At 33.7% G+C, this 12,341-nt stretch overlaps 2 protein-coding genes across 2 annotated transcripts in view; one reads left to right on the top strand and one right to left on the bottom strand.

Moving 5' to 3' along the window:
• The first annotated feature begins 282 nt into the window (after positions 1 to 282).
• Positions 283 to 954, top strand: LOC150088156 (zinc finger BED domain-containing protein 5-like). Its single transcript, XM_090370047.1, has one exon. The coding sequence runs from the start codon at positions 283 to 285 to the stop codon at positions 952 to 954; it is 672 nt and encodes a 223-aa protein (XP_090226173.1).
• An 8,039-nt stretch (positions 955 to 8,993) lies between these two features.
• Positions 8,994 to 12,341, bottom strand: part of LOC150088157 (protein bicaudal C homolog 1-like) — a 392,222-nt gene continuing 388,874 nt past the window's right edge. The window contains exon 19 of the mRNA XM_090370592.1: positions 8,994 to 9,183. Coding sequence (XP_090226718.1) covers positions 9,053 to 9,183 — 131 coding nt within the window. The 3' untranslated portion in view covers positions 8,994 to 9,052. The remainder of the gene's footprint in view (positions 9,184 to 12,341) is intronic.

A 12,341-nucleotide genomic window follows, 5' to 3' on the forward strand; every position in this document is an offset into this window, starting at 1 on the left:
ACAATACCATTAATAAGAATAAAGTACACGAACGATCTTTTTATGACAAATTGAAAATGACATATCTGAATACAGGGGCGTCTGCATTCAGGCGCCAACACTATTTGAATAAAGTCCAATATGAACAATACCAGCGCCAATGAATCTCAGCCAAAAAGATCGAAAATTAGTAGAAAAAAATATAATGAAGATTACTTAAATTTTGGTTTTACGTGGACAGGGGACATAAATTTCCCCTTACCTTTATGTGTTGTATGTGGACATAAAAAAGCAAACAGTGCAATGGTTCCTAGCAAGCTAAAACGCCATATGGAAAAATTTCATCAAAATTTGATGTCTAAAGATAAAAAGCATTTTGAACGATTAATGGCAAATAGTGCCAAACAAATACAAAAATTGGAAAACACAATAAAAGTGTCTGACAAAGCACAAATTGCCTCCTATGAAGTAGCGCAACTTATTGCACAAAAAGGGAAACCTCATTCGATTGGAGAAACGTTGATCGGCCCTGCTTGTCGTATAATGGTGAAATGTATGTTCAGCAAAAAAGAAGAAATAAATAAGATTCCTCTTTCCAACGATATTATAAGTCGAAGAATAATCGATATGTCGGAAAATATAGTAGAAAATGTTCAACAAAAACTTGGTCAAATTTTTGCTCTGCAAATAGATGAGTCAACAGATATCAGCGGGAAAGCACAATTAATGGGATTTGTTCGATTCATTAATGGAGATTTAATTATGAACCAATTTTTATTTTGTCAAGAATTGCCAGGAAGAACGACAGGAAGAGAAATATTTAATTGTGTAGATAACTTTTTCAAAAAGACAAAGTTATCATGGAAATTTTGTACAGATGGTGCTACATCAATGATCGAACCTGAAAAAGGTTTTTTGGCATTTGCAAAACAAAAAAATTCAAATCTTATTTCTATATATTGCATTATTCATTGAGAAGCTTTAGTAGGCCAAATTCTCCCAACAGAATTAAGCATTGTACTAGATGATGTAATAAAAATTGTTAACTATATTAAAAGCAGACCTTTAAAATCACAAATTTTCAAAGAATTATGCGACAGCATGGAATCTAACTACAATTGTTTATTACTACATAATGATATTCGTTGGCTTTCTAGAGGAAAAGTTTTAGCCCGTGTATTTGAATTGTGAGCAGAACTTTGTACATTTTTTAAAAATGAAACAAGTACAGCAGGAAAACAAAAGAATCGTATGAAAATACAAAAATTTTATGATTGTTTTAAGAATGAATTGTGGTGGGCAAAACTGGCTTACATAGAACATATATTTGCACATCTTAATATTTTAAATACTAGTTTACAAGGGCGAAACGAAAATATCTTAACATCAACAGATAAGTCAATTGCTTTTGATAAAAAATTATGCTTGTGGATGAATAAACTTGAAAATAATTTAGCTGTTTCCTAAGATTCCTGAACAGATGAGAAATTTTCTTGCACCAGTGGTGAAAAACCATTTGGATTTGCTTCACAAAAGGCAATGAAAACATATTTTCCATCTATTAAATCGGAAAAATGACTGGATTCGAAATCCTTTTATTAATGATACATCAAACTGGAATCTTTGTCTTGAAGAAGAGGAAGAACTGATTTCCCTTTCATCCGATAGAACATTAAAAATCAAACATTTGGAATTTCATTTGGATACTTTTTGAATTTCAGTCAGAGATGAATATCCAAAGTTATCTAAAATAGCAATAAACATTTTACTCCAATTTTCTACGTCGTATTTATGTAAGTTAGGATTTTCAACTCTCACTACCTGCGAGTTGCTCTGTCTGAAATAAGACCTGATATAGCAGAAATAACAAAACATCGCCAGTCACATATTTCTCATTGACTATAATTTTTTAAATAAAAATTCATTTGATCTCTATCAAATATTTAAATAATTTAAAGCTTTGTTGTAGGCGTACGTATTTTCTTTTTATAATTATTTATTTGATTATTTTTATATTTTATTTTGGTTGTAAGAATTGTTTGCATAACACAGATATAAGTATAAATAAAAAAAATGTTAATATTATTTTTCGTTCTATTTATTTAATTTAGTAATTTCTTCTTCTATGACTACGTAGGTGTGCCGCGAAATTTTTCTTCTTTGGAAAATGTGCCACGAGAGTAAAAAGATTGAGAAACACTGGCTTATACTATATGATGGAAGAGATGCAGTTACAGAACTTTGCACCGGAAACTAAACACTGATTTCACCACTTCAAGTCTCCATTAAGCAAAGTGGTGGTGTCGTACTAAATGAGGAGTAAGTAACCTATCACTTTGTAATGCATGGTGATACGGAGAAGTGGCATTTTTCTGTAAAATGTGGCCACCACACCCAGAGGCGGCGCATGTGGGTAGGCAAGGTAAGCATTGCTTATGGGCAGTAATTTAGGAGGACGCCAAAATTATTTTTGACATATACAGGTCGGACCCTGTTTCACGAACTTCTTTATAGCAAACCTTTCTATTTAGCGATATTTTTTAAATTCCCCTTGGTAATTTAAATTGAAAACATTTAAAAGTTTTCATAGAATGAAGAAAATTTCCATATAACGAACAGATTCTGCGTGGGTAGCACAGTGGTATCGCCACTGTCCTCCCCACACCAGGTGGAAAAGGCCCGGGTTCGAATCGTGTTGATGATGTGAGGAACTTTAGTGGACTTTTTTCACTCCGTGGCTGAGTTAGTCGGTCTCAGGCATAGATAGTAAGGTTTTTTCCCCCTCAGAAACTGGGCTTTTTTCGTCCAGCAAAACAGGCAAATCAACCAGAGAACACATGCAATTGACAGTCATAATACATATATGTATTATGACTGTACATGTAAGTCATAATACGGTATATGTAAGAGATTACGAGACTTAACTGGGAATTGTTTGCACCTCTGGCCTTAAGGCAATTAGTGCTGCTACTAAGTACGAATTAAGAGCCAAAGGGATTACCATTCTGCAACTTAGTGGTATTCATGAGACCTATTCAGCTGCCTGTCCCACATAGCTAGAAGTCATGCTGGTCATCTAATTGGTTGAACGTTTACCAGTATTCAACAAGGCAAGCAAATAATTCATTTGAAATAAATACAGTACATGAAATTGCAGCCTTATGTTATTAAGTCTGCAATTTCATGTGTGCTTATTATCTGGATCCATGTTACATATTTGTATTTTGCAGGGTTATACTCCAGAAAATGGTTACAGCAAAATAGTGATGTATCAACAACTCTCCGAAGTACAGGGTTGTACTTCGGCAAGAGTTGATACATTCACACTCATACACCATTCAATTAGTCTTATATCCATCCTTTTGCCAATGGAATAACAATAACGCAAAATAACCGAGAGCAGCACAATGACGACTAAACAACAGCATGATAATTTCACATTTCCCACTAAACTCAGAAGCGAATGTGCATCCAATCAAACAATCAAAAACGCAAAATGAGGTAAATTATGCATTTCCAATAATCAGCCAATCACAGAATTCGACCGACAATCACTCCGTTCTTCGGCCATGCCCTCAACGGAGATACCCATATTCTGGACTTCAGCCAGAATAATATACTGTATGATACTACGTTTAGCAAGGCAATGTACAGCGTTACGGGGCTCTTCAAAAGATTTATATGAAAATGACAATGGTAACTTTTTTTAAACTTCTTAAACAATTGCTAAATTTGATTCAGTTATGGCAGAATATATTTGCCGTATTTGGGTGATCAAATACAAAATGAAATTATTGAAATAATTTCACGAAATATTACGGATAAAATACTAGAAAAACTAAATATTTTTTTATGATTTTGCCATAATCAACTGAAGATGAAAATAAAGATTTGGATACAAGGAAACATGCTAATTCAAAAATAACATCTCATAAGTTTTTGTTCAATTATAATCTGGCATTATATTTTAAATAAAATTAATCTGGTAAGTAAAATGATCAAAAAAAATAATAAAATAAAATAAAAGAAAGAGGATTCTGATATACATGACGCTCTTGAATGTCTACAAAATATCATGGAATATTTTAAACGGCAGTCCAAAAAATTTGATTCGGCTAACAATATGGCTACTATCATTGGCATTGAAGCTTCGTTCCCAGAAGTAAGCACTAAGGAAAATATTGAAAACACATCTATTTTGTTTATGAAAGTAGAAATTAAGCTACTCAGGATTCGTGACACAAATTTCAAAATTAATTTTTTCTTTCAAATTACGGGCACAAAAATTTTCTCGTTAACTAAAAGGTTTACAAATATGAAAGAACATGTAGAAATATTTAAAATGTTTTATAATATTTCTGAATTTAAAAGATGCTTAGATGATTTATTAAATCATTGCAAAGATCTACATATTAAGTTAAGTGACACTGATGGTTTAGTATTATCTGAAGAGCTTAAGAGTACACTTCAAATTTATATTAAAGACAATATTATTCCATTTTAAATTTTACAATATATTTCTAAAAATGATTTTACAGATACTTTTTTCCAAACGTAGCAGTTTCATTAAGAATTTTTCTAACTTTATCAGTTTCAGTTACCTCAGGTGAAAGGAGTTTTTCAAAATTAATCAAAAATTATTTATTTACCACTGACTGTCAACAACTAGCGTCTAATTTGTCAATAATTTCAACAGAAAATGATCTTTTGGAACAAATAAACATAAATGAAATTATTAATAAATTTGCACATCTTAAAGCTAGGAAACAAATTTGTATAATTTTTTTTAACATTATAATTTCTTTTATTTATTATTGTGGGTATGATTACTGTGATTTAGAATTTAAAGTTTATTTTCAGAATATTAGTAATAGTAGTAATGGAGGCATGTGATGCAAGAAAGCAAGAGCAAGAGCATGGGCTTATGTAGCATCAAGAAAAATAGAAAAATGATTTTGTTATGTTATATGTGAGATATGTAATTGTTTTCTTTTTCAATAAATTCATAATAATTATTTATGCCCGATTTTATTTTTTAATCCAAATATTTTGGGGCAGAAACTGATTTCGCTTACTGGCGGCACATAGGGTGTTGCAGCAGCCCTGCCCACACCTTATCCCTGCTATGTTTATTCACACTTGGGTGACATTCCCAGTATAATAGGCGAGGTATTCGTGCTTTGCACACGAGGATATACCCAGGGTTGCTGACTGTCCTATCATGAGGGTGACAGTAACTCTGGGAATATCCTCATGTCAGTCTTACTCACAAATGGGACCTGAATTCATGTTCCAAATTCAAATCACTCGAGTGTATGTTCAACCTACACTACCTGAATTTATATTCCAAGTGAAAAATCCTGTCATACAAAGTGCACACACACTTCATTTGAGTTTTAAACTATGCAATTCATGTGTTCATGCACTGAATGCCCAACACTAAAAAAGTTTAGATTTCATAAAATGTGGGTGTGGAACATATCAGTTGTAATTCTTTTCCCTTGGCTGGGAGTTTCTGCATCTGCTCACATCTGTTAAGAGGATGATCACAGAAACTGATGATTTGCAGTTTCCATGACAATTATTCAGAATTCTATATAAGAAAATTACATGATATTAAAAAAGTTAAAGATACTGCAACTATGTATATCTTAGTGCACTTGCATCATTCATACACAGTCAATTATAGATTAGCAAATTTGCAATAGCGGCATTGTTTAAGTTACATCTCATATTGTGAATACCTTCATGACGAGTTGCCATGACATTGCGCTACTTTGAATAAGTAACGCTCTTCACCCGAAGGAGAAGACTGTTGTTACTTATTCTCAGTGGATACCGTGTGGCTAATCTATGATTGGCTGTTTATAAATGATGCAAGTGCACTAAGATATACATAGTCTAACTCTTTTGCAGCTTGAGGCATAAGCCCTTAAATGCGTTAGAGTCCTAACTTATATCATACACCATCAGGCATCTCTCATATTGTGGGGATATACTTCACAACTGTTTTGTCATCATTACATCACTTGGGTACCTACCCACCCACCGAAGAAGGGCCAAATAGCCCTGAAACGGCACCAGAGGGAGCCTGATGATGTCCAGAGTTTCCAAGAATAGGTAGCAACAGCCTTCTCCACTGGGGAAGCGTTGCCTATTCGGGGAGTTTGAGTTTTTGAGTGGTGTGAGTTGAAGGAGTTACTGTCCCTTTCATTCTGCTACACAGTTTCTTTTCCTCTTCCACTCCTACTATTACTTTCCTCTACCTTTTTGCTTTTCTAAGTCTAATAGGGACAACTGGATATTCGAGTTATTATCCCACACAAATACAAAATAGCCCTGAAACGGTGCCGTCTGGGTGGCAGTATCCACTGAGAATAAGTAACAACAGTCTTCTCCTTCGGGTGAAGCATTACTTATTTGAAGTAGTGCAATGCCATGGCAACTCGTCGTGAAGGTATTCACAATATGAGATGTAACTTAAACGATGCCGCTATTGCAAATTTGCTAATCTGTAATTGGCTGTGTATAAATGATGCAAGTGCACTAAGATATACATAGTCTAACTCATTCGCAGCTTGAGGCATAAGCCCTTAATGCATTAGAGATACTGCAACTTCAATTAACAGCAAGACAGAATTTGTAGAAACAATTCTTTTTTTATTCACAAACTACCTGAAAGTAAAAAAAGAGGCAAAAAAAGAGACAGTATCAAAAATATACTGTGAAGAGGTACAAGAATTAATATTTAAACAGTATTTTGTTCTGATTATTACAAAAAAGCATGGTACAGTTGTATATAGAAATATTCCATTATATAAAAAAGCAGACTATTCATACAGAAATTTTGACTAGCTAAGCAAAATGCTTCAAAAAACATAAAAAATATGACACCTTTTGTTATCAAATTTCAACATAACATTAGCATCAACTTGAGTGAGTGTTATTTGAGGGTATGGGAACTGTACAATTTTTGTACAAACTGAAAACAGAAACAGGTATTCTAAAAACCAACAACTTGTAACATCCACTTTATACTTTTCTAACTGGCTAATTACATTCCTTGAGCAACGAGTGATCAAAATATCAAATATTGCACAATTCTATAAACAGAAGAAGCAGAATATTAAGTTAAGGAAAAAAAAAGTAACATTAATAATGCTAAGTATAAAATTGAACTCATTTCTAACAAATGTGCTTTTAGCAATAAATGTCATGAGTAGCTATATTAAGCTACTGTAGTTCTAATAAAATTTAATTTACCAAATAGATAAAAATATCATAAAAATCAGTTCTACATTATAATTCTCTTTAATTATATTAGTCGCTTCTTACAGTAACTGATATATATTTCAACAAAATTAATTACATAAAATTAGTTACCATGAATATGATAATTAGAGCAGTCTGTCATATTGTAACTAAACCATTTCTGGCAATGCAACCACCAATTCTCAATTAACTAGTTGTTGGCAAATACCATGTAGTCAAAAATCTCTGCTAAAAATCAAAAATAATATTAAAGCTCAAAATAATTCCACTTGTTAGAGTAGAGGTCATTACAGAATTATGTTGTTTTACTTATGTATGTGTATATATATATATAAATATATATATATATATATAAAAAAAAAAAACTGTTGCTGCTTAGTGAACAAACAGTTTGCTAAGATCATCACAATGCCTGCAAGGAGGACCAAAGCTGTTCTAAAATTAAATTACAGACACTATACTTTTATTTTTTAATTTCAACATAAATAAATTATCTGAATTACTAAACTGAATCATGTAAAATAAGAATGAAGTGCTTCTTCAATAGACAATGTGCTATACTATATTCACTGTGAACAAGACATGACCCCTTCAAACCTGACATCCAAGGTTAAAAGAAGAAAAGTTTTCCCAGAAGAAAAATTTTCTGTTAGCTACAAAAATACATATAGTCTTTGGCATCTATATTGCACTTTGTTATTATCACAATTGTATGATTTTTGTAAATCACTGTATTGGTGAAAAACACCTTTGGCAACAGTAACTATATAGAATTAGCACCATAAGCAACACTGACAAAGATGCAACATGGATAAAATAACATATCGTTGCATAGATGGTTTTAAGGTTTAAAGTTGTGCATTAGTTTGTTGAAATTACATCAACAATATTTTTAATTTGCTCTAAGCTAGGAGCACACTGACAGAAATCACACATTAAATATCCACAATTCAACTTCATATAAATCTTTTGGCAAGTACTCAGAAATAAATGATAACTGCAACACTGATTTTCAAAATAACAGAATTTCATTCATAGGTCATAAGGATTTAATATAGTTATATATATACATTTTCTTAAAATTTAATGGAGTCCCATACCTACAGATTTGTATGGCACAGCCTTTTTTTTTTTTTTCTATTTTAAAGATTATTCGCATTCTGAAAACACAATCTGTTATTTTAGATCCCTTAGTCATAATGCTGAAATTCGATTTCAATAAAAATGTATAGGATTTTTTCATTAAACATGATCTTTCCCAGTTTTATTAGCATACAATATTGAAACCATGTTCAAAGGAAAGAAATGAGAGAAAATAATTTAGCAATGAAGCAGAAATAATAATTAAACTGTCACAGTTATAACTGTAGAGAATGACAATGTGAAAGGCACCAGGAAAGAGTGGGGGGAAAGAGAGTGTACTGAAATATGAATTATGTTTAAATAAACAAATGATTCAATTGAACATTCATTTACAAACCTTTCAACATATCACACAATTAAAACAGTTGTCATGTGAAACATTCCGTAATATAATCTAACATAACCACAATTTTTGCAGTATTTGCAAATATCTAGTATTGTCCAGTAACTAAAAAAAAAAAAAAAAAAAAAAAAAAAACTTCCCTCACATACTTCATTCTCTTTGGATAAGATGTGTGGAAGAATACACAAGTAATTATGCATTGAATCCACATCTGGATGAACACTTGTAATGAATAAAGTATTGCAAGAGACAGAATTCTTTCAATCGAAAATTTTGAGGATGGATAATGAGGAACTAAATGCATAGCTTTCTGTGTCACCAGCATGGATCCACAAGTCTTGGCGAAGGCCTCTGAAGAGCTAGTCTAGAAAAGAGAGATATCCTTTCAGCACCTGAAGCATGACAAAACGTTTTGTCTTCTTGGGAAATCTTCTGCCGAGTAAGTTCTGAAAAATTTAATCGTATGTTTAACCATAATGGTACAAAGTTTAAATTTATTATTCAAACTAACTGTATTAAAATGGAATGACATTTGTACATATATAACTATGTCTGTCATCCACTGGGTGGTCTTAAACATGTATGGGTTTCATATTATAATGGTTACAGCAGCAAGTAAATGCTGGCAGAAAAGCAATAAAAGGAGGGCAGAACCTAAAAGCTCCTTGATGATGATTTTTGATGGTGCAAAAACAACAAGGTTATATTACGTCATGACAGATTTTAAAATTAAAAAAAAAAAAAAAAAAAAAGACAAGTAGTTTGGTAAAAAAAGGTTAGCTCGTCAAAAGTTCATATATATACATATCAATAAATAAAAATCAGTATATGAGTAAAAATAAATTGGATATTTCATACAAGCATATATATATATATTAATCGCTTTAAAAATTCAAAAACTGCTGACACATGGTCACTGTTGGTTAAAATCTGACTGAGTGTATATGGCTCGGTCAGATGGGTAAAAGTGGTAAAATGAGTGTTTCTAAAACTGGGCCAGTCGGATAAAATATATTTTACAGTTAAAAAGGTGTCACAATGCTCACACATAGGAGGATCATCAGCTCTCAGCAGAAAGCAGTGTTTCAGATGACTATGTCCTATGTGGGGCTGAGATAGAACAACTTTATGGTTGCTGTGCGGACTAGACTGCCAATGTTCAATTACAGGTTTAATCTCATATGATTTGTTTGCAGCCTGCCTATGCCATGAGTGTTGCCATTGGGAAATCAGTTTCTTATGTACTAATTGCCTGTAGTCTGTATAGGTGACTGGCAAGCAATAGTTAAAAAGGGTCACTAATTTGGCTGCATTGTCTGCCATATCATTTCCTAAGATCCCAATATGGCTAGGAATCCAGCAGGAAGTGAAAGTCAAAATCAGATTGAGAAAGGATGTGTAGCTTCTGCTGTATCCAGGACAGGACTGGATGAGGATTAAATCTCATCGATGATAAAGCCTGCAATGAACTAAGAGAGTCAGTACATATAATGCAATTTTTGTAGTGGTTGGTTTGTATATGATCCAAGGCTAGCTCAACTGCAAAAAGATCTGCAGTGAATATGCGGCATTTGAGAGAGAGAGATCTGCTCAGATATTGTAGTGTCTGGGATGACAGCTGCAGATCCCACAGCCATTTCTGACTTCAAACCATCTGTGTAGACTGGCAGGAAGTCAATGCTCAGATCGACGAGTCAAAAAGAGCTGCAAGTAGATAGTAGAGAGAGTACTGTCCTTTACACAGTTGTTAAGGAAGAAGTCACAAGATGAAACACAAGCATGCCAAGGTGGACGGGGTTGCCCTGGTGACAGGGCAGCATTGTCTAATGTAATGTTCAAATCTCTGTTGTAGCTGTTGGATCCGAATACCGAATGGATAATTGTCAGTCTGGTGAGTGTTGTATAGATTTTCCCAATGTGGCTCAAAAACGGGTGTCCACATGGGGTGATCTGGCAGGGATTTCAATTTTAAATCATACTGTAGAGACAACTGTTTCTGATGAAGCGATAATGAGGATCTGTTTGTTTTGACACAGACTCTGGCAGATGTTCTAAATTCTCTAGTGGCAATATGAGCCACCTGATGGTGGATTGGATCCAGCCACCACCACCACCAGAGTAAGCTGAGTCTAGTAGATGCATATACTTGCGACCTGTAATCTAATTTGGAACATACATGTGCAAGACAGAAGTGCAATAAAGTGCACTGGTCGGCACCCCAGGAATTAGAAGAGCCTGTGCATAGGATATTCAGTGCTTTTGTGTGCTTCATATGTAGTTGATGAATGTGTTGTAGGAATGTCAACTTTTTATCAAACACAAGCCCCAAAAATCAAGTCTCAGGTACTACTGGAATAGCATTCTGTCCAAGACTCCATTCAGGTTCAGAGTGAAGGTTGTGCTTGTGGAAAAAATGTATGCAGACCGTCTTTTGTGAGGAGAACCTGGAGCCATTATTCACTAACCATAAGTTCAGATGATCAATGGCATGTTGCAAGATTGAGAGAAAATGCTGAAATCATCAACACGGAGGGCACAGTTCACAGTTGGAGGAATTTGTTCTATGATCGAATTCACTTTGATGGCAAAAAGCGTAATACTCAAAACTGATCCCTGGGGTACTTCCTTCTCTTAGCAAAAGGGGCGAGAGGGGGATAGATCCTCCACAAATTTGGAATGAATGATGGGATAAAAAGTTTTTAATAAAAGTTGGGAGATGACCTCTAAGTCTGAGGCAATAAAGGTCTTTTAAAATTCCAAATCTCCAAGTTGTGTCATAAGCTTTTTCTATATCAGAAAACACTGACACTAAGTGTTTTCGATTTAAAAAGGCATCTTGAATGGATGTTTTGAACCTAATTAAATGGTTCAATGTTGCATTTATAAAGGTAACTACGGTGGTCTGAGACAGTATTTAAATTCAATATGGTGGGACCAACTGATGATGTTACCAACAGCAAATTCAAAATGGGAAGCATTCAAAGAATTAACCTTGGAAGCTACTAGGCTTTTCATACCAACTAAGAAATATTGTTCAAGATTTAGGCCTAAATGGATGTCAGATGAACTAATTAGATATGTGACAGAGAAAAAAAATGCATGGGATATATATAAAATAACAGGCGACACAGAAGCCTATGATAGATATAAGATGGTCTGTAACCAAGTCACAAAAGAGGTTAGGTAGGCGAAGGCAGATTACGAGAAATCTTTGGTAAAGGATTTCTTTAAAGAAAAACAACAAAAAATTCTTTACTTATGTGAACATCAGAAGGGGATGAATCAGATTGGTCCACTTGATATTGATGGTTCAACTGTTGATGATCCTGCTCAGGTAGCTAACAAACTAAATGAATATTTTGCATTTACATTAACACATGAGGAGTTATTCAGGGAGGGGAATGCCAGAGGTGTATTAAACTCTAGCAGTAAGCTAGATAATCTTGTAATAACTGAGAATAAAGTGGAGGAGAAATTGTTGAAGATAAACATAAGAAAGGCACCTGGGGTGGATGGAATCTATCCAGTTATATTAAAGGAGGCGGCAAGGGAAGTAAGAAACCCCTTAGCCATAATTATGAGAGCTTCCTTGGACTCAGGGAAG

This window comes from Mastigoproctus giganteus, chromosome 3 (assembly GCF_048544385.1).
Source record: "Mastigoproctus giganteus isolate SK-2022 chromosome 3, ASM4854438v1, whole genome shotgun sequence".
Taxonomy (NCBI): Eukaryota; Metazoa; Arthropoda; class Arachnida; order Uropygi; family Thelyphonidae; genus Mastigoproctus; species Mastigoproctus giganteus.

Coding starts and splice junctions, on each gene's coding strand:
- LOC150088156 (XM_090370047.1), top strand. CDS start 283: ATGGTTCCTAGCAAGCTAAAACGCCATATGGAAAAATTTCATCAAAAT.